The sequence below is a fragment of the Pelodiscus sinensis genome, chromosome 2 (genome assembly GCF_052426305.1).
Source record: "Pelodiscus sinensis isolate ZL-2025 chromosome 2, ASM5242630v1, whole genome shotgun sequence".
Taxonomy (NCBI): Eukaryota; Metazoa; Chordata; order Testudines; family Trionychidae; genus Pelodiscus; species Pelodiscus sinensis.
This window is the reverse complement of record NC_143053.1, coordinates 142,174,482-142,196,231: the sequence shown is the minus strand read 5'-3', so window position 1 is coordinate 142,196,231 and position 21,750 is coordinate 142,174,482. Positions and strand designations below refer to the sequence as shown.

The following is a 21,750-nucleotide window of genomic DNA, read 5'->3' as shown; positions in this document are numbered from 1 at the left end:
TCCAACTTTATATTGTTCACTGTTGGATAAAAATTTTATCTTATGAAATCTTTTTGATGGGTTTTTGTTCTTCATAGTAGCTCATTTGGTTTCCACCTTTGAAAGTGTAATTTAGAGTAGACAATTATGTGCATTACTTCTGATTTTTTTTTTATGTTCACTTGTTTTTGCCCCCAATTTCCACTTAGTGAAATTACAGTTCAAGGCTGCTGAGAGTTTGTAAAAATAATTTAAAAAATTGAATTCTTGTTCATCTCATTTTCATGTTTTGGACATTACTAATATAACAAAAACCATGGCTTTAGTGACTAAGTCAAATAGAAACATTTTTCCATAGTCCCCATATCTTACTGAATGGAACAGCTGTGATACTATTCCATTTGAGAAAACGGTGGATGGAAATACTTCATGCTTCAATTAATTTGGGAAATTATTTTTACAACTGGGAAAAATCATTATATACAGTCACCATCAAAGTGCAATACCTTTCTGTGTCCCTAGGTGAAGTTACCGGATCTTTCTTTCTTGCAGTTTGTCAGTAGGGTCATTTAATGTTTCTTTTATGGGATTTCACTCTGAGGTGGCAAACACTTCTGAATAGAGGCCAGTAGAGTGCTTTTGTAAAGAAATGTGCAGTGTTTGCAAATTGACAGATCTGATTCTAATAATGTCTATTTAACAAAACTTCTTATGATCAGAATAGATTTATACTTGATAAAAGTCCATTTTAGACTCATTGCTATCCTTTTAATTAATATTTTCTAAAATCCCACATTAGCAAGATACTTTAGCACACATGCCTAAATTTATTAAATATGTTGGAGCAGAAGTATCAAAATTCATCATCTCTGTCAGGTTACAAGATCAGAAATTGAGACAAAATGCTATTTTGGATTCATTCTATAAAGCAATAATACAATCCTAAGAACTCCTACAACATTAGTTAAGAAAATGCAGTGTGTCCACACTTCTTCAAGATTGGAGTATGGTACAGGAAATGAATTTAATGATACAATGACTGTAAGTACTATGCCTATGTTTCTGGAGCAAATAAATGGTTTTCATTTGAATCTATAAAACCTGATGGTGTGCCAAGACCACAAGACAATATAAAACTAAATAACCCTTTGATGATCATATCTATATTTAATTTAAGTATAGTTTCATTTTTCATTGGTAATATTTTATTTTGCTTCTTGGAACTCCTACAGATTTAATCTTCTATAGTATAGTTGCATAGAATGCTTTACAAGAATTAGCATATGTTCAACACAGAGAATCTTTAACACAAAAAGTTTACATTTGATGCCTGCAGGTAAGTGCAGTCCCTGGTCTGAGCTGTAGGTGTTTGTTATTGCTGATAGCATTTAGGAACAGATAAGTTTTGATAAGAGAGGAAAAGAAAGAGTTGGAGGGAGCGTGGCATATGATAATTATCAAAGAGCACCAAGTATTAAGGCTGACTGGGAAGAAGAAGATGACAATGGATAAAAGAGGCCAAGGGAACAGCCTCAAACTTGTGTGGTAAGTAAGGAGCAAGAGGAGGTTTGTAGAAGGAAAAAGATTTAACTGGAAACAAAAACTGTGCAGCTGTTTGAAAATGAGAGGAAATACTTGACATGTATACTGTGGAAAACGTGCAGTACTGACCATTTATAGTTCTCTGAAAAAAAATTGTTCAGTTAAAATATAGGGTATTGTACCCAAATCGATTAATATGGGTGCTAATATCTCAATGCTATCTTTTAATTGTCAGTACTGTAATTATGTGTATGGGCAGAAAATGACCTATTAGAAATCGAGACGAGGAGAAATATTAGAGAATAAGGAGATACAGACAGTATTTTGAAGAAAAATACTGATGATGTTAATGTATAACAATAAAAATCACATTTATTTTTGTTGATTTATAGTTAGGGTGAATACATATTCTTGACCATTATAAAAAGCATTATCATTTTCCTGAGGTGCCATTGAAAGTGTGTTCACAGGGTTTAAGTCCTTCCTTTTTCTCCTTCCTAGCACTCTTTTGATTAGATGATAGAATGCTACCGTAGGTATGGATATACAAGGGATGACTACCAACAACACACAGATTGCCAGTATCCAAGCTGGATAGTCTTTCTCCTCCTTCATGGGAAAACCTTCCTATGGAGATAAAAATAAATAAAATCAATAACAAGAAGGTATCATTACTCTCTGCATCAATCTTACTATATGTTTTAGAAATGTGTTTCTGTCAATTTTTCCATCTGTCTGAGAGTCCATTTGGTCAAGAACTCCTCCTAAATGGTAAGAGCTAGGACTACCAAATTTGATATGTAGCTTCCTCTTACCTAACTTAAAGCAAGATCAGAGTTTGGGTGTGCCAGGACAATGGGATCTGCCTGGAATTCAGTTGTTTCTCATAAAATGGAAAGGGAGTGTTCTTGTAGGAGACACAGTTGTACTACAATATGACCACCGGGGGAGAGGAGGGGGAAGACGCACGGGCAGGGCAGCAAGGGGCCAGAGATGGGGACTGGAACAGCTATAATACCATTAAGCCTGAAAGGGACAGGGATGGAGAAAGGGACAGCTACCTACTATGTATTTCAGGGTATGTCTACACTAGCCCGCTAGTTTGAACTAGGAGGGTAATGTAGTCATCCGCAGTTGCAAATGAAGCCCAGGATTTGAATTTCCCGGGCTTCATTTGCATGAAGCCGGCTGGCGCCATTTTTAAATGCCGGCTAGTTCGGACCCCTTGCCGCGCGGCTACACGCAGCACGGACTAGCTAGTTCGGATTAGGCTTCTAATCCGAACTAGCTGTACGCCTTGTGGAACGGGCTTCATTTGCAACTGCGGATGACTACATTACCCCCACTAGTTCGAACTAGCGGGGTAGTGTAGACATACCCTCAGAGAGATTGTCTATTTGTATGTCTGTCTGTCCCCCAGCTGGGGGACATGCACCCTTCCCCCACCTGTGCCCACTATAGCTGCAGTGGCCGTGGACTGCATGCCATGGCACTTTTCACCTACCCCCAAGCTGCTGTGGAGAAAGAGGATTGGGGTTGTCCTCTCTCCCTGGGTCAGCCTGCACACTGAACCCTTTATCCCAGCCCCACTCCAGAACAATGATTTCAAGCAGGGGTGGGGAACCTATGTCTCAGGGGCTAGATCTGGCCCCTGGCTTGCCTGGATCTGGCCCCCAAGACTCGGTGATCCCTCCTCAGCATCAGGGAGCTGATGCTAGCACTCCAGCCCTATGCCACTCCCCCTGCAGGCCCTCTGCTCCTGCACCCTCCTCTTGCCCAGACCCCACCCCGCTCCTGCACTCTACATCCCCACTTCACTCTTGCACCCTCTCCCACTCCTGGGATCAGGCATACCTGGGAGATGGACAAATGCCTTTGATATCGACCGCGGAGCGTCCAGACTACCACGCTGAGCCGACAAGCAGCTGATCGGCTCAGTGCGGCAGCCATGTAAATGTAAATGAAGCGGCAATTATTTAAATCGCCGCTTCATTTTCCTATGCCGGGTAGTCTAATCTATATGCCTCTGTCGCCAGAGGCATGTAGTCTAGACGTACCCCTACATCTATGAAAAAATAAGAATAAAAAAAATGAACAATTATGCTAGTAATAGAAACAGAGTACTAGGTAACAGGTACACTGTTGTAGTACCTGTTCTTCACATGGTTTAGAAAAATGTATGTGAGAATTTCTAAGAACATAGCACTCTTTAGTGCGTCTACACTGCACTCTTAGCGCAAAATAAGATACGCAATTTGTGCTATGCAAATTCTGTATCTTATTTTGACTTTATTTTTAAATATACTATTTTGAAATTTGGCATGTCTACGCAGCACTAAATTTTGAAATAACACACTATTTTGAGACATTCCTTATCCCTCATGGAATGAGGTTTACAGGGATGCCGAAACAGCGGATCCACGTTCAGAAGACATGGGGTAGCTATTTCAGGATACCAGAGTACCCTAAGAGTCAAATAAAACTCTTCATAATAATCTTGGAACCAATTGTGATACTGGGGGCTCTGCATAGCCACTGCTGCCCTGGATTATGGGACCTTATCCTGAAAATGTACAAAAAGCAAGTAAGATGTAACTGCACATTTAACAAATGCAGGCTACTAACTGTGTGTTTTGGGAGGATGGAGATGACTTTTGACTTTCAGTTATTATTTTGCTTTTTTATTTTCTCCCTAATTTCTGCAGTTTGTTTATTGTATGTGGAAAAGGTATTTTAAAAGAATGAAATGTGCAGGTCTCCACTTTTGCACAAATGAGACTTGGGTAGAGCTGGACAAATAATTGATTTTCAGTTCATCAAACAAACTGAAATCTCAGATGAAGTAATTAGTTTGGTTCCAAAAATACTTGGAAATTGTCAGCAAATTTCAGTTAGCTTCCCCTCGTGTGTTTCCCTCATAACCTATGTATCAGTCATTATAGCACTTGCCTTGGGATATGAAAGAGCCAGCATTTGAATATCTATGCTGAAGTAGGAACATGAACTCCTTTCTCACCCATCCAAAGTGAACAACATAACCCCCAGGCTATTGACTCTTTGATGTTGGGTTACTCTCAGTTGCTTCTGTTAAAGCTGTTCCACTTCATATAAATACCCACTGGCCGAAAAGAAAGACAAATTGGCTGTTTTTGACCAGGTGACTAGGAGGAGTAGGAGGTATAGATTCAAATCCTTCCTCTGAGTCAGGCAGAGAGAAGACTGGGAACATATCTCTCCTACCTGCCAGGTGAGTTCTTGAATTTTGAACCATCAGGGGAGAGGAGAAGACTATACCATGTTATAGAAAATAAGTGAATTAAAAATATTGGAGAACATACATATTTAGGGTTCCAGGCTCCATAGCTTGGTTGCTTCTGTGTCTGAAGGGTAACAAAGGCAATAAAAACTATAAGCATAAGCAGAGGGCTAATAATTCTCCATGACACCTGCCAGTAGAAGTTTGGTTGTCGTCCAGTCATCCATTTCACATCATCACTGAACCTATAAGCCAAATAATGTTTACAATTATTTTTAGATTTAAAGAACAGTTTTTTATGTTTTTATTGATTTTTTTTAAAGGTAACTGTAAATTTCCCTAATTCAATGAGACGCATATTAAGACATATAAACTTCCACCAATGTACTACTTATCCTGGATTTTAATTAACAACAAAAACCTTTAAGTTACAGTTAAGAGACCATATGAGGAACAAAGGCTACATCTACACTGTAGCTTTCTTGTGGAAAGGCTTATGCAAATGAAGCTTGGCGTGGAATATTGCCGTGCTTCATTTGCATGATTAATGAGCAGCCATTTTGCGCAAGAGGTTTGAGAAGGAATGGCTCTTGCGCAAGAGGGGATTTTTGAGGAAAAAAGGAGCCATCTACATGGCTCTTTTTTGCGCAAAACCCTCTCGCGCAAAAACGGCTGCTCATTAATTGTGCAAATGAAGTGTGGCGATATAGTCACACCGAGCTTCATTTGTATAAGCTTTTCTGCAAGAAGGATACAGTGTAGACGTAGCCAGAGTGTTATTTACCCTTGATAGCTCTTGCCCAAATAAATCTATTAGGGTATGTCTACACTACAAAGTTAGTTCGAACTAACGGACGTTAGTTCGAACTAACTTTCATAGGCGCTACACTAGCGCTCCGTTAGTTCGAATTTAATTCGAACTAACGGAGCGCTTAGTTCGAACTAGGTGATCCTCATTCCACGAGGATTAAGCCTAGTTCGAACTTACTAATTCGAATTAAGGGGTGTGTAGCCCCTTAATTCGAACTAGTGGGAGGCTAGCCCTCCCCAGCTTTCCCTGGTGGCCACTCTGGCCAACACCAGGGAAACTTTACTGCCCCCCTCCTGGCCCCGGACCCCTTAAAGGGGCATGTGCTGGCTACGGTGCCCGTGCCAGGTGCAAGCCTGCCAGCACCCAGCCAGCAGACCCTGCACCTGGCACGGCTCGAGCCACCCACCCGATGCCCCCCAGCCTTCCCCCTCTTCCCGGGACCAGGCTGGCGGCTCCCAGGAGCTTGCCCGGGACCGCAAGAGGTGGGCACCCGCCTGGGCTAGCGTGGACATCGTGGACCTCGTCCACGACCTCCACACTAGGCACAGGAAAGTGGCCGTCTAGGGCAGGAGAGCTGCCAGCCTGGCCACCCAGGAGCAGGTGTGCATGAAAATCAAGGTGGTCCACTGAGACCCCCGACCCTGAGCTTACAATGGCCGTACTGGGTCAGACCAAAGGTCCATCTAGCCCAGTAGCCTGTCTGCCGACAGCGGCCAACCCTAGGGACCCTGGAGGGGATGGACCAAAGACAGTGACCAAGCCATTTGTCTCGTGCCATCCCTCTCCAGCCTTCCACAAACCTTGGGCAGGGACACCACTCCTACCCCCTGGCTAATAGCACTCCATGGACCCAACCTCCATGACTTGATCTCACGTCCCTTTAAACTCTGTTCTAGTTGTAGCCTTCACAGCCTCCTGCAGCAAGGAGTTCCACAGGTTGACTCTTTGCTTTGTGAAGAACAACTTTCTGTTACTAGTTTGAAGCCTGCTACCCATTCCTTTCCTTTGGTGTCCTCTAGTCCTTCTTTATGGGAACTAATGAAGAACTTTTCTGTATGCACCCTCTCCACCCAACTCCTGCTTTTAGAGAGCTCTATCCTGTCCTCTTTTCTAAACTGAAAAGTCCCAGTCTCTTTAGCCTCTCTTCATATGGGACCTGTTCCCAACCCCTGATCATTTTAGTTGCCCTCCCCTCTCCCAGCCTCTCTTTTCCCCTCTCCCACCTCCTTTTCCCAGTCTCCCTGAGTTTTGTTCAATAAAGACAGATTCAATTTTTGAACACAATTGTCCTTTATTTTGTACAACAAGAAGAGGGGCTAGGCAAGAGTAAGTGGAAGGAGGTGAGGGAGGAATGGGGTACACGCCCCCGAAGGGGAGGACTGGGCTGGCTCTGCGGGCTTCTGGGGGTGGAAGCGCTCCTGCAGCCCCCCAATTGCCCCCTTTCACCAGATGGCAGCCTGCGGCAAGTGCAGCCGGTCTGATGGCCGAGTGCTGTGATGTGCCCAGTGTGGGTACTCCGGGCAATCCAAGCCAGGACTGCTTTGCAAGCGGGGCACCCCTGAGAACTGTCTGTCCAGGGTGGGGGTCGGGACCCTTTAAGCACAGTCCTCGGCTAGCCTGAGACAGCAGCTCCACGCTCTAAGTCCTCCTCTGATGCCCTGCCGGCACTGCTTCCGGCCATCCTTAAGCCTGGTTCAGGGTCCACTTAATGTGGACATGCTAGTTCGAATTAGCAAAACGCTAATTTGAACTAGTTTTTTAGTCTGGATCCGTTAGTTCGAATTAGCTTAGTTCGAATTAACTAATTCGAGCTAAGTTAGTTCGAACTAACGTTGTAGTGTAGACGTACCCCAAGTCTTTAAGGTGCCACAAGACTTCTTGTTTGTTTTGTTTTGTTTTGTTTTTCAAAATATTTAAAAATAAATGTAAATTGGTTATTGTATTGTTTAAAAGTGTGATTAAAACTGCCATGAGTCACAATTCAATTTCTTAATTTATTTTGTGTTAATTGCTTAACTGTGATAATAATTGACAGCTCTAAAAAATCCAACTTGTTCCCAGTTTACCTTTTTATTCCATAAACATAGACAACACCAGTAACTTCAAAGAAAGAGATGATTAGCAAAGGCAAGGAACCTGCATAACTGTCAAAAACTTCAAGCCAGTAGCTACCAGACCTCAGGGTAAAACATAGAGCTGTCACAAAGGAGATCAGGCATATTATACCTAAATAAAAAAGTTAATGTTGTTAGTAAAGAATACATGATGGGTACCCTGTTCAGATATGGTGACTATTTTTGCTCATTTTAATAATTTTGACCAACAAGCTTTGGTATGAAGCTATAATTTACTAGCTTAGCATGAGGAACAATGACATTCAGAGGACTAAGTTGTTTGGGGAATAAAATACAGATCAGATTTTCCCTGGCATTTTGGCTAAAAAATGCTGGCGATGCAATCATGAAGCTAAAGTAACTAGCCACAGGAGAATCAATAAAGTGCAGCAGGATCCTTTGGGGCATAGAGAAGGTGTGGCCAATTCTTTCTCAGAGCCCCCAACTGCTTGTGGCCAACGTGAGAGGGGTGGCTAGGGCTTCCTGCATTCTGGCAATCTTTGATCTAATGAAGACCTTTTGGGGCAAACAGCTGACAGCATAATTTAGAGCAGCCTTCAGCTGCCTCGGTTTCTCCTGTGGAACTGGTCCACAAGCAACTCTAAATACAAAGGAGACTCTGAGTCCCTTGAATCTTGAAGGTGGGCTGTGTGCTCTGAATTGAAGATCTGTATCTGTTTGTCCCTTTAGTTAAGTGTATACATAAGATGACTGTGCATTAACTAGAAGCCAAGGAAGAGTCCTGGGAAAGAAAAGAAAAGGAGCGGTTCCATTTTAATGTTTTTATCTGGAAACATGAAAGAGGTTTTGAAATGTGGGTGTACCAAGACAAGGATGGTCACAAATACACTTTCTAGTGGTGCAAATGCCAAATCATACGCCAATGATCTTCTCACCCACTGTGCAGCACTTATACCTGAAATTTCAGGGCAAGTGCTTGCAAACCTGTAAGTCTACAGTTGTCTAGAGACTTGTCCAGTTCTGTACCGCCTCATTTTTCTTTATCAGTAAAAATGTCCTCCTCACCAACTGTGTGCCCAGAGTAATTTAATAGCACACATTCCTTCAGATTCATTTTCAGATCAGCACCCCTAAGCTTATTGCAGACCATCCATTGATGTATCAGTTCTTGCTCAAAGGTTTTATCTTGACCTAGGATCCAAGTGTAATAGGCTGAGGGAGAGAGCGAGTGACATGGAGTGCAGGATTCTCCCCATAGGCTCTAGGACAATGTTTCTTAAACAGTGTTCTGTGGTACACCGGTGTGCTACAAGGCAGTCAGAGGTGTGCTGCAGAGAACAACAGAGTTCAAAATGGCCGCAACCTTCTCTTTTGCCCCTGACCTTATAAGCCCAAGGAATGCCACACAATTTTTTTTTAAGTTTAAGAAACACTGCTCTAGGAGGTAGGAAGGACATTACACAAACCCAGAGGTATTGTTTTAATTTGCCATGGTCTTGGCTTGCTATGAAAGCAGCCTTCATTCTGTCCTTTCTGTCCATTCGGTCCAGTTGCTGATTAAAATCCCTTTAAAACTCCAGTGAGGAAAGCCAAATTAAACCTGCTACAGAACCTATGCACAGTTCTGGGAGAGCAATTCAGCTTCACTAATTGACTTCAATTAGAGAGGTGAAGGCAGAAAACATGCTTGTTCTACTTGCTTCTACAAAAGGAAACTACATATGAAAACTAACAATAATACAACCATTTTTCTGAAGACTCAAGCTAAGGAAAAATCTGAAGGACTCGGTATTACCATTAGGCAACTCCTGCCTTAATGATACTATCTGATCTGTACACTGTGCCTCGGATAAAGAGACTTGATAAAGTGCTGAACTCACAACTAGTATATTCATTTGTATTCTGAAGTGGCTGCGAGGCAGTTTTGCAAGTTTTTCTAATTCCCCATAAAATGTTTCCTGGAAAAACTTAATAAAGAGCCTAGCATCTAAAAATAAAATGAAGAAAGTCATTATGATCAACCTGCTCACCTGATAGAACTTCCTTGGGTACAGATTTAGATATAATACGAACCTCCGAGAGGGGAGTCAAAATTCCCTCAATGTTTCCAAACATAGATGAAAGACCCAAGCTGAACAACATTATAAAAAAGAGGACCGCCCAACCCTGTGAGCCAGGCATCAGAATAATTGCTTCAGTGAAAACAATAAAAGCCAGGCCAGTTCCAGATGCACTCTGCAGAATTCACAAACAGATAACATCACACATGATAATGAAATACGATTTATTTTTCAAACATATAGCATTATACTGCACATACCGATCTTGTTCATGAGGGGTCTAGATCAGGGGTCTCAAAGTCCCAGACCATAAGCCATCTGTAGGCTGGAGCATATTCACAATCTGGTCCAGGAGACCTGATGGTCCAGGGTGGGGGGCATGCCTGTATCTACCCCCATTCACGCTACTGCCCTGCCCTCTCCCCCCATTTACATCCCATCCCCCCAGGCATGTGACCTTAGGGATTACTTGGAGGGCTTGGTGTGTGGCAGCAGCAGTGATTGGGAAAGAGCAGGGCTTGTTTATCCTACTGTATATACAGGCAGTCCCCGAGTTACGCGGATCCAACTTACGTCGGATCCACACTTATGAACGGGGCCCTCTCCCTGGTTTCCAGCAGACCGGGGAGAGGAAGCAAAGCGGCGGAGCACGCGGGCAGCAGACAGCTTTGCTCTGCTTTGCTCCCCGTCCCCCTGGTCTGTAGACCAGAAGGACGGGGAGCAAAGCGACGGAACATGCGGGCAGCGGACAGCCCAGACGCGCGTCTGGGCTGTCTGCTGCCCGCGTGTTCTGCCGCTTTGCTCCCCGTCCTTCTGGTCTGCAGACGGGGAGCAAAGCAGAGCAAAGCTGTGGAGCCCGAGGGCAGCAGGACAGCCACGGCGCGTCTAGGCTGTCCCGCTGCCCCCGTGCTCCGCGGCTTTGCTCCAGACGCCTGTGGTACAGCACCTGGGGCGTTGCCGGTTGGTCCTGTAGCGCCGCTCTGGGCGCTACTGGACCAACCCGGCAGCACCCCAGCTGCTCTGCCCCAGGCGTCCTGATTCAGCCACTGCTGGTCAGTTTCAGCAGCGGCTGAATCAGAACGCCTGGGGCAGAGCAGCTTGGGTGCTGCTGGGTTGGTCCAGTAGCACCGAGGAGCGGCAGCGCTACTGGACCAACCCAGCAGCACCCCAGCTGCTCCGCCCCAGGCATCCCCAAGTCAGCCGCTGCTGAAACTGACCAGTGGCTGACTACAGGAAGCCCCTGCCCCGGGCTTCCTGGCATCAGCCGCTGATCAGTTTCAGCAGTAGCTGACTTAGGGACGCCTGGGGTTCTTAAGTTGAATCTGTATGTAAGTCAGAACTGGCATCCAGATTCAGCCGCTGTTGAAACTGATCAGTTTCAGCAGCGGCTGAATCTGGACGCCAGTTCCGACTTACATACAGATTCAACTTAAGAACAAACCTACAGTCCCTATCTTGTACGTAACCCGGGGACTGCCTGTACTATACACTGAAATGTAAGTAAAATACTTATATTCCAGATTACTTATGTTATATTTATATGGTTAAAAATTAGAAAGTAAACAATGTTTAAAAAATAGTGTCCTTTGATCCTTTGTATTTTGATATTTGATTTAGGAAGCATTCAGTTTTTAAATGAGGGGAAACTTGGGGAAACTTAAGCAAGACAAGTCAAACTTCGTAAGGGGGTACATTAGTTTGAAAAGGTTGAGAACCTCTGCGTTAGGAAAGCAACAAGTATCACAGTCCATAACATTTTTGGGAAAAGGTTATTTTGTAGCATTCAAATACGATACCTGATCAAGAAATTCTTGAAGATCACAATTTCTCAATTTGAGACCAGCGATTTTTTTGGGATGGGTTGTGTTCAGAAACTCTAACCAGGCTGTATAATTGTCCCGCAGAATGCTTTGGTCCGGAAGATCAAATTCATTGATAATACTGATAATGTTCCTGCCAGAGAAAATACATACTTATGTACTTTACTTTAGTGTACAAGAATTTGATCAGATACCTGTTTAGATGAGAGCTACAGAAGCTTCTTTCAGGGACTCATCGTCTATTTTGCACTCACCTAGCTATCATCAACATTTACAATACAATATACATTTAAAATATTAATAATTCTATTCAGTTTTATACAACATTCATAACAGAACATTAAATGTTATAATTATGGGGAAAATATTTGTAGAAACTTATTATCACAGTATGGCTTATAGTTTCAAATACAAACCCCATCTGCAGACTGTCGATGCAGACACACAGTATACTAGTTTGTGTAAAAACATGCTCATATTACTGCTACTTTGTCCTCTCTCTCTTCCACTTCCACATGTTGTCAGAGCCATTTGATATGTTTGGTCATAGACCTAGCCTAAGAGTTCTTTGGGACAAGAAATATTATTTTACTGTGTAGTTGAATAGCACCCCCAACCAGTCAACCCTGATCCCTGACCGGAGCCTTTGGGCACGACTGTAATACAAATAAGCAAAGAATAATAATGAGTAAGTGTTTTAGTATTTGTTTTGTGTGTTGTTAATACCTCCTCTGATCATTATTGATAATGACCTTTTAATGAGTATATACCATAAACATGTTTGTTAGATTTCCTAGTTATATGTAATTTGTCTCCTTTCAATAAAAATTGTTCTCTGGATCTCCTTCTGCACTAGCATGTTATCTGTTTAGGCTGCACTGAAAAATCCAGCATCTGAAAAATCCAAGTGTCCTACCTGTCCAGGCAGTCCCAATGACCAGTGATTGCCTTAAATCCCAAAACAGAAAAAATTGGGATGGAGGCATAGATTGATGTCATACTGTTTACAACTGCTATTGTCACAGCATCCTTCTCACAGTCATTTCTAGAAAGAGAACACATACAAATTGATTTGCATAACATGATAGGGTTTATTCAACTTATATATTGGCAAAATAATTAGATTTTAGTCACTAGTCTACAATTTAATTCATGAACATAGATAGTGGACTGTCTGCTCCATATGTATTACCCACAGGAAAAATCACAAAAAATGTAAATCCTGAAATGAAATTTATACTCAAGTTTTATGAGAAATAAAATTTACAATATTCTTGCAAATAGGGATAGTTAGGAAAATTTCATCTTTTTTTCCCCTAAGTTTAAAATGAGTATTTTTTCTTTCCATCTTCTAATCTATGTGAAACACACATGTATAGTGTGAACATAGTTGAGCCTTTGGATGATCAAAGTTTGATGAGATACTTTACAAATATCACAAATTAATGCTGCTTTTGACAGTTGGAAGAACATAATGAAATGCAACAAATGGTTAATCTAATCTGTAGAAGTTGTAAACATACTTACTTTTGTGAGTTGTAGCTTGAGAATGCAATGAGTCCTCCAAAAGCCAAAGAGAGAGAGAAAAATATCTGAGTGGCTGCATCAAGCCATACCCGTGGATTTTTAAGAATGTTCAGCTGAAACAATTGCAAGGGATGTGCATATTAGACTTGCTTTCAAACGTTCAGTTGTCTTTTACTTTTGTTCTCATAGTTCATTCCATGGTTCATGAACTGGGGATCCTACTTAAGTGTGCTGAAAAATGGAAGGGAATACCAATATATTTCAGTAAAGCCATATAATTTGAAGGCCCATTATGTAAGGATTTGAAAATGTTAATTTTTAAGATCTCAATTCAAAATGGTATGGCAGTATAGATATTATATTTTATGGCATAACAGTTTTTCTGAGTGACTGTTGTACATGGAGTTAATAAACTTTGATGAATACTTTTTCCTCCCTATTTATGTATATGGTGCTCACCACTGTAGAATCTATGAAATCAAACTTCTTCACTATTGTCTTGCTAGTGCCACTGACTGTGTATATGAAAATTGTATTTAACCTCCGTTGCTTTTTTTGAGAAAAGTGATTTCGTTTTTCCCTGCCTCTTGAATCCATGAATTTAAAACTATTAACAGCATCAAATAGCCACAGCCACATAACAGCGCTTTATCATTTAAGAAAGCACCTTAATTTCAGAGAAAGGAAAGCAGCAATGCAAAGTAAAGAGATAATTAGGAAAAGAGGGAAATTGACAACAATGAAGATGAAGTGGAAGTTAGGAAATGCAAACAATTGATAAAGGAAAGCTAATAGAAGAATGAAATAAAAGAAGTCATGAACAGTCAGGTTAAGAACAATGCCAGTGGGGAGGTAGTGCTCTGACAGGTGCCACAGAGAGGAATGGGGCAGCTCATACTCATCTGGGAATAGTTAACTCACTAAAAAACTGGGAAGTAGTTAATTAGGAAGGGAAGCACTAACCCATTGTGAAAGCACCTCAGTTAGATCCAGAACTCCTAAGAAGAAAAGGAACTGCCAGAGAGGCAGAAGAATTGCAGGTATATGATCTCTCCAGTAGACTGTGGAAAAACTGCTAGAGAAGCCAATTCTCCAAAGGGGGAGAAGCAGGGCAAGAAGATGGAGGAGCCTTTAGGATATGTCTGCACTGCATAGCTATTTCGGGATACCAGAGGTACCCCAAAATAGCTACCCAGTGTCTACACAAGCTGCCTCTTATTTCAAATATTTTTCAAAAAAAGGGAGCACTATTTCTCCATCCCAGTAAACCTCATTGCATGAGGGATAAGGAAAGGCTCAGAATAGTGTGTTTTATTTCAAATTTGGAGCTGTGTAGATGTGCCAAATTTCAAAATAGCCTATTTCGAAATAGATTTGAATTAGGATATGCAATTTGCATAATGCAAATTACATATCTTATTTTGAGTTTAGGGTGCTGTGTACACGCACTCTTAGAAAAGAAGAGGGTAAGAAGTACCTCATGGAGCAGCTAGGGGTAGAGAACGATTGGTTTTGGCTGCCCTAAACAATGGTCCTGAGTTAGAAGCCTGAGTGGAGTGGGGCCTGGGTTCTTCTATCTTCTCCAACCAAGGACTTCAACCAAGGACCAAGGCATACCGGGGGAGGTTGACAAATGCCTTTGATGTCGACCGCAGAGTGTCCAGACTACAGCGCTGTGCCAACAAACAGCTGATTGGCGCAGCACGGCAGCCATTTTAATTTAAATGAAGCAGCGATTATTTAAATTGCCGCTTCATTTGGGTATGTCTAGTAAACTAATCTAAATGGCTCTGACGACAGAGCCATGTAGTATAGACATACCCTTGATGTTGTCTAGTACCACTTAAGCCATGGGGCTTTTGTCTCTTTATTATCAAGAAGGGCAGAGACTATTTATTGAGAACCTGGCCACAGAACTGGGTCATAACAAGGACTCGACAAACACTGAACTGAATGTGGTGGCATATAGGGGATGGAATTGAGATGTTGTAGCTACTCTTCCCACTGCACTGGGATGCTAACAAAGTCCCTGTATTATAAACAGGAATCAATGTATATCGGGAAAGGAATCAGAACACTGATGTAGGGCCACTACAGGATGAAGATATTAAAACTATATATATATATTCTGTATCTGAAAAAGGCTGAAAGATCTAGTTATATCATATGATGATAACATTTTCTATTCCAGCAATAGCTATTGAGGATGTTAAAGAACATCCAGTAAAGTTAAACTTTTTAACATGAGAGAGACCATGTAACTTGCACAATACAGAGCTCCTCCAAGCTGTCTAGAGTAAAAGGTGCTCACGAGAGGAGAGTGAACCCTGTTACGTGCTGTATTTATATATTTTTATATAAATAAAATTTGAAAATGTTAAGAATTAGATGTATCTTGCTGTACAAGCTCTTATAGTCGTTATTTTCACTAATAAGAAAAGGATTAAATAGGTTTTTGTCCTCCAATGCTACTGATCTGAACAGATTGTTAAGTCTAGTTTATCCAGTTCTATAAAGATGAATTCTTATTTCTCTGTGAGAGTGACAGAAGTGTCATAGTTACCATATTCCTCTGCCGATATGAATTTAAAATACTTTGCGTATTAATTAAGGGCCTGATCCAAAGCCCGTTAACGTTTATACTGCTCAGTTCTAAGATGCTGTAACATCCCTGTAATGTAGTTTATATTACATTGCTAAAACATACGCTCAACCTTATCAACATCTGAATAGTATTTGCCTGCATGTGGCCTTTGTTTTTCAAATACAATTCCATACAGAAATACTGAAGAAACTCAGTGCTAGTTTAATGTTTTGAAGCTGTGAAGTATTAACTTTTAACTTTTATGGTCATATGTAGTGGTGCACCCTAGCTGCTTTACGCCTATTATGGAGCAGCTCAAAGCATATGGACCCTTTACACTTGGTTTTCAACTAGCTTCTTAGCCAGAGCAGAAGAAAATAGCCAAAGTGTAATCCAACTTCACCCTCCCTTCTGTCCTCTGAAGTCCCTTTCCTTGTTGCAGCTCCCCACATTACTCTATGTCTACCCCCTCCAAATTCCCCCTGCTTCTTGGACTTCCTTGGACCCTGTATACATGCCTGGATTGACTAGATTGCCTTTCTTGGCCCACGTGTGCAGGAGATTTGATGGCCTGGGTGGATTTTGAAATGAATGCAGGATTAATGGTCACTTTTGCCATTTATTTTCATAAATAATAATTTACTTTTCATAAACTGCTGCCCCCTTTCCATTTCTTCTTAAAGGGACTAAACCCATAACTGCAGATAGGGGAGATGATTGCCCTCTATGTTGTGAGAATCCAGAGACACTCTGGGACATAAAGGGATTTAGGGAACGATGTCTAATGTTCAGGCACCACTGACATTCACAAAACCATTGTTCAGATGCCACCTCACCATTTCAGTACCTAATCCCACGTTTTCCCTCACTGGGAATGCATAAAGTTGTCTAGATCCTAACACTTCCAGCAGCTGGAGGAGCTGCTAGGAAGCGTCACTCTTGTGCAATTCTTAATCTAGGCTTTCTCCTCTCTTGCCTGGGAGGCCTGGTCTAGCAGGCATGCTCTGGGCATCCCTAACCCACACAAAATATAGCCAGCATGAGCTGTCTTTGGGATTTTGGGGCCTGGCTGGTGTGTATGTGGGTTCATGGCTGAGAATCCTGAGCACAGAGAGGCACCACTTTCTGCATCAGTGAATAACCTAAAACACACTTGAGTGGACTTAGGCACCTATCTACCTTTGAGGATCTGGGTCCTAAGATGCACACTGTTCCTCTGCATTATACTTCTAGCTAGCTTAGGTGGCTCTCTATGGGTGCGTCTACACAGCAGTGTTATTTTGGAATAAAGAAATGTGTGTCTACGCTGCAAGCCATTATTCTGAAATAATGTCAAGCTGTAGGACTTCTTACTCCAACACCTCATTTTACAAGGAGTAAGAGAAGTTGAAGGAAGATGTTCTTCCTTCGACCTCCTGCTATGTGGACAGTGCCAAAAACTGAGTTAAGCTATTTTGATGTACGCTACACAATTGACATAGCTGAAGTTGTGTAGCTTAATTCAACCTTATCCCCTAGTGTGGACATACCCTACGTGTATTCCCTCTATGCTGCTTGGGTGTCCACCATTCCATCAAGTGTTGCACATTTCAGGTGCTCCTCCCACTGCTGCTGCACTGCCCTGACTTCTGCCTGGGAGCCCCTGGCCAGCAGCTCCTGGGACCCTCCCTCTCTCTGCGCAGAGTTGGGAGAGTTGCATTGATGCTAGGGTGTCCCCCTCCACCTGACAACATACTCCATCTCCACAGACTGGCGGAGGGAACAGGACTGGGCTCAGGAATGGGATGGAGCTGCTGGCGGCTGCTGCTGTCTCTCAAGTAACCTTCAAAGTGGTGAGTGCCAATTGACTTAAAGGTGTATCTCTTATACCCTTCCCCTTCATTCACTCACTCACACTCACTCTCTCTCTCTCTCTGTCTTTCTCTCTCTCTCTCAACCAACGCATACTTTTGTTGTTGTCATCTCGTGATACTTCCTGCACATATGTTTTCTTTAATTTTATTCTTTCACTGTGCCTTTACTTTAGTTTTTTGACTGGTCTGTGCATCTCAGAATTTGATTTCTCTTATACAGTACTTAAATTTAATCCTTGAGTAGTTAGTTCTAAAATAGTCTGGTATCACTTTAAAGACTAACAAAACATGTAGATGGCATCATGAGCTTTCATGGGCACAGCCCACTTCTTCAGATGATCGGATGGTGCCCAAGAAAGCTCATGATACCATCTACATGTTTTGTTAGTCTTTAAAGTGCTACCAGACTATTTGTTGTTTTTTAAGTTTATCCTGTACAGACTAACTCGGCTACCCCTCTGAAGCTTTAGTTCTAAAACGTTTAACTTGCCCTGGCTGGAGTAATTATTTGTATGGTAATTTGTAATATATATATATATAATTTAAGTGTTTTTGTTTCTACTGGTGGTGTGCACAGCTGTGGACATTCTCTTGATGTTGGTGCACGTAACAAAATTAATTCTATACACGGATGGAAAAATTAGAGGGAACGTTGCTCCCTACACAGTCTGCTAGGTTCAGAATCCCTAAGAATCCCTTGCTTAGGCATCTAACTCCCAATGCATGGAGAACCTGGACTCCTAACTGAGGGCTGTGGATTTACTGGGTGGCAGTTTTTCATAGTAAATCCTGATTCTTTCAGGATCTGCTGAAGAAGCTTTCTATTGTGAGGAATAATGGAGGGGGGTTCCCATTAACCTTTAATTCCTAAATTTATTTATTTTTTATTCCGAATTTTTTTTACTCAGTAAATGCTGTAATCTTCAGAAGAATACACATTATTCATAAGAGAGTGAATCAGTCTTTTAAGTGCAAAACTCAACTTCACCTTAACTATGGTTTCGCTAAAGATGGCTCCATAATATGCTTATACCTAAGAATATACTTTATCGAAGTATAGGAAAATGCTTTGTAACATGATTTAGTTCTTTCACTCTTATCAATGTCTAAGATGTATTCAGATGCTTCAACTGAAAAAGAGCTTAGATGAAGTACTGGATAGGAAGTTGTTGGGAAAAGTGATATTTGAAAATCTGTATAACTAGAAAATATGTTTGAATACTACACACACTGATACTTACATTAGGTGTGAAGAGGTACACTAAGCCTTCAGTGGCTCCTGGTAGAGTGAGCCCACGAATAAGGAATATAGTTAGGACCAGATAAGGAAATGTGGCTGTTACATAAATAGCCTAATATGGAAATAAGAAAAGTGAGATAAACCACAAAGTCTACAGAGGTTATTTTAGTTCCTACAACATCTCATTCTAGCACAATTTATTGAAGCAGCATATTCTAAATATGACATGTGTAAGGAAGCAGTATGACCAATTACAGAATTTGTTTGTCAAAAAAAATTTCCCTAAAGAATATTTGGGGATATTTACTCTATGCTGAGAATTAGGGGTTTGAAAGAACATCCTTGTCTTTGTATTTCCCACGAAGATGAAATCCAGTACTTTAAGGACAAGAGAGAGAAAGCAACAAGTTAACTTGTCTAGGTCATTATCTCTGTATTTACTCACCTTTCCTGTAGATTCAATTCCTCGAATGATACAAATATATACAATTGCCCAAGAACCAGCCAAACACAAAACTAACCACCATTGTAAGTTTCCACTGTCAGTGATATCGGAGCTTATGTTTAAAGCTCTCCTGTACCAGAAATAATTTACTGAAGTACTTTTATGGCATTCTTCGATGTACCCTAAAAAGAAAAGTATGATTATTACTAAACTGGCAAGTGTAAGATCTAAACAATATCTCATTTTCCATTCATGTGGAATCAATAATTATGAAGCAACATTTTATATTTGTGAAGACAGGCAGCTATTCTGGAAATTTGAAATATTAGTCAAGACTAAACGATCAAGGACTGTGATCCTTATCTAGATAGTGTACAGAAGGAGGCTTTATATCACTTTTCAGCCACCTTATACTAATGTCAGTGGGACTAGTTTTAAGCAGCCTTGAGTTATTCTAAATTGCACATGGGAATAATGCAGCAGCTAGGGTTGACAGAGAGCTGAGGAGGATACGCCCATGCCTCCCAGTAAATCTATGCTAAAGGCTGTGAAGCGGGGAGGGAGTGCTGGTCATCCTGCCATTGGTGGATTCCCTGACACTGAGGGACTCCTCAGCTGAAGGCAACATTCAGTTCACTTTGTGAAAGCCATACGAGGAGCCATAGATCTGAAACCAATGTTTAGCAGCACATAAAGTGTGAGATTATATTTGGTTTCCAAGTCTGCAGTCTTCGTTAGGGCAGCAGTATCCAATTGGTGCTCCACTAACTACTGGTATTTCTACACAGTTGTTACCAGTGGTTGGTCCTGTGGAACAAAAGTGGGTTTTTCTGGCAAGTCCAAAAATATGACACACATTGGCTGGGGCAAAACTGAATTATTGTATGTATTTGCATTTGTTCACGCTCCCTTTTTTCCCTTTTAAATGAACCTTTAGATTTAGATACTAAAGAATGGGCAACAATGTGATGGTTGGGTAAGAGCTGAGTTGTATATTGACGTGTGTGTGTGTGTGTGTGTGTGTGTGTGTGTGTGTGTGTGTGTGTGTGTGTGTGTGTGATCCTTTGGGATTAGAAGAACCTTTTTATTTGATGAGATTTCTTGTAAAGACCCACTTGTCTCTGAATGCAGTGTTTCTGATAATGATATGACTGGAATGCCTCGGAAAACTGATTTTTAGGATTCCTTGTTAGCCAGTGTGATGAGAGAGAATTAGGGGTCACAATAGAAAAGCCCTCAATCAGTATTCCCTCTCAGCTGCCCACAGCACAGCTTCACAAGTGATTAATCAGCTCCACCCAGTCAGAAACTCAGGACTCCTTACGTGGAGCTGACTGACTGGGGGAGGCTGACCAGTCCCTGTGAAGCTGTGCTGCCCCATAGCTGAGAGGGAACACTGCCTTCAACATGAGATTTTAGGGTGTTGCTATGCCAAAATGGGTATCTTGGATGTGAGCCTTGGATATATAAGCAGGTAAGTAGTGAATAGCAATAGGAAGGTGGTTTTTCACCTCCTTATACAATATTGAGGAGATGGATACTGAAATATTGTGTTAACATTTTAGTTTTAACTCTTTAAGAAGGATGTTGAAAAACTGAAGAGAGTGCAGGCAAGACTCATGAGTTATTGGAGGACTGGATAAAATGCGTTACAGTGAGACTTCAACTAAATAGCTTGAGTTCTTTATTAAGAGATGAGTTAGTGCACAAGTACCTTCAGGGAAAGCAAATAGGGTGCTAAATGGCTCTCTAATATAGATTCAGAGGTCCTATGCACGTAAGACACTACAGTGATAATCCGCTCATTTGACCCATATAACACAGGCCCTAGAACTTCTTCAGAACAATCCTTGCTTGAATAAGAACACATCTTTTAGGCGGGAAAACCCAACTTTGGGAAATTCCAGCTCAGGTTACGAAGGCTGGTGTATGGCCTCTCTACATTGAGGGAAGGGTGGATTGGGTGATAAATTAACACTGGTCAAGCTTCTGATGAGGGAAAGAAAGATGGAATAGTCTGGGAATGCATGCCTGGGGACTTGGGAGGTTTATGGGAGTCTTTCTCTATGTGATTTGTGAGAGGCTCTGGGAGTTTTCATCCAGTATAGCTGGTTGTGGGGCTCCACATGTTGTGCCAAATGATAACAGCACCTGGAGGGATCTGCTGCTTGTTGCTAATGAAAAAACAGCCCAGTCTGGAGAGCTAAGGGGGCACAGTGGTAATCCAGTTCCGTGTTGTATCCTGATTTGGGGGATTTGTTTAGGATTTCAGTCCTGTGAAAGAGGAAGTGTGTAATTGTACTCACCAGGAAGGAATTTGGTCTCAGATACCAATTCCTTCTCTACTTCCCCCTTAACCTTGAGGGAAAGTAGCTCATAACAAAATCTTACATGGGATAGCTGTAAGATCCCCTGTCAATGCTGGGCACTGCATGGCTCTCCTGTCCATTTGCTCAATAGGAAGCAGAAATAGCCAATGCACAGACTTACTTTTCATCCCTTGCCTTAGCTGTCATGTGGGGGAATGTTATTTGTCTGCAAAGAGATAATGGGAGCAA

General features: G+C 41.7%; 1 protein-coding gene across 2 annotated transcripts in view; it reads right to left on the bottom strand.

Moving 5' to 3' along the window:
• Positions 1-1,867: 1,867 nt before the first annotated feature.
• Positions 1,868-21,750, bottom strand: part of LOC102447394 (sodium-dependent neutral amino acid transporter B(0)AT3) — a 36,222-nt gene continuing 16,339 nt past the window's right edge. Inside the window, exons 4-12 of one of the 2 annotated variants that reach the window (XM_006137062.5) lie at positions 19,193-19,374; positions 18,749-18,859; positions 13,071-13,183; positions 12,460-12,588; positions 11,520-11,676; positions 9,694-9,898; positions 7,655-7,814; positions 4,860-5,022; positions 1,868-2,148 (exon numbers count right to left, since the gene is read on the bottom strand). In XM_006137062.5, the coding sequence (XP_006137124.4) occupies positions 1,894-2,148; positions 4,860-5,022; positions 7,655-7,814; positions 9,694-9,898; positions 11,520-11,676; positions 12,460-12,588; positions 13,071-13,183; positions 18,749-18,859; positions 19,193-19,374 (1,475 nt within the window). In that variant the 3' untranslated portion in view covers positions 1,868-1,893. The remainder of the gene's footprint in view (positions 2,149-4,859; positions 5,023-7,654; positions 7,815-9,693; positions 9,899-11,519; positions 11,677-12,459; positions 12,589-13,070; positions 13,184-18,748; positions 18,860-19,192; positions 19,375-21,750) is intronic. The other variant, XM_089776449.1, reaches the window with a different exon arrangement.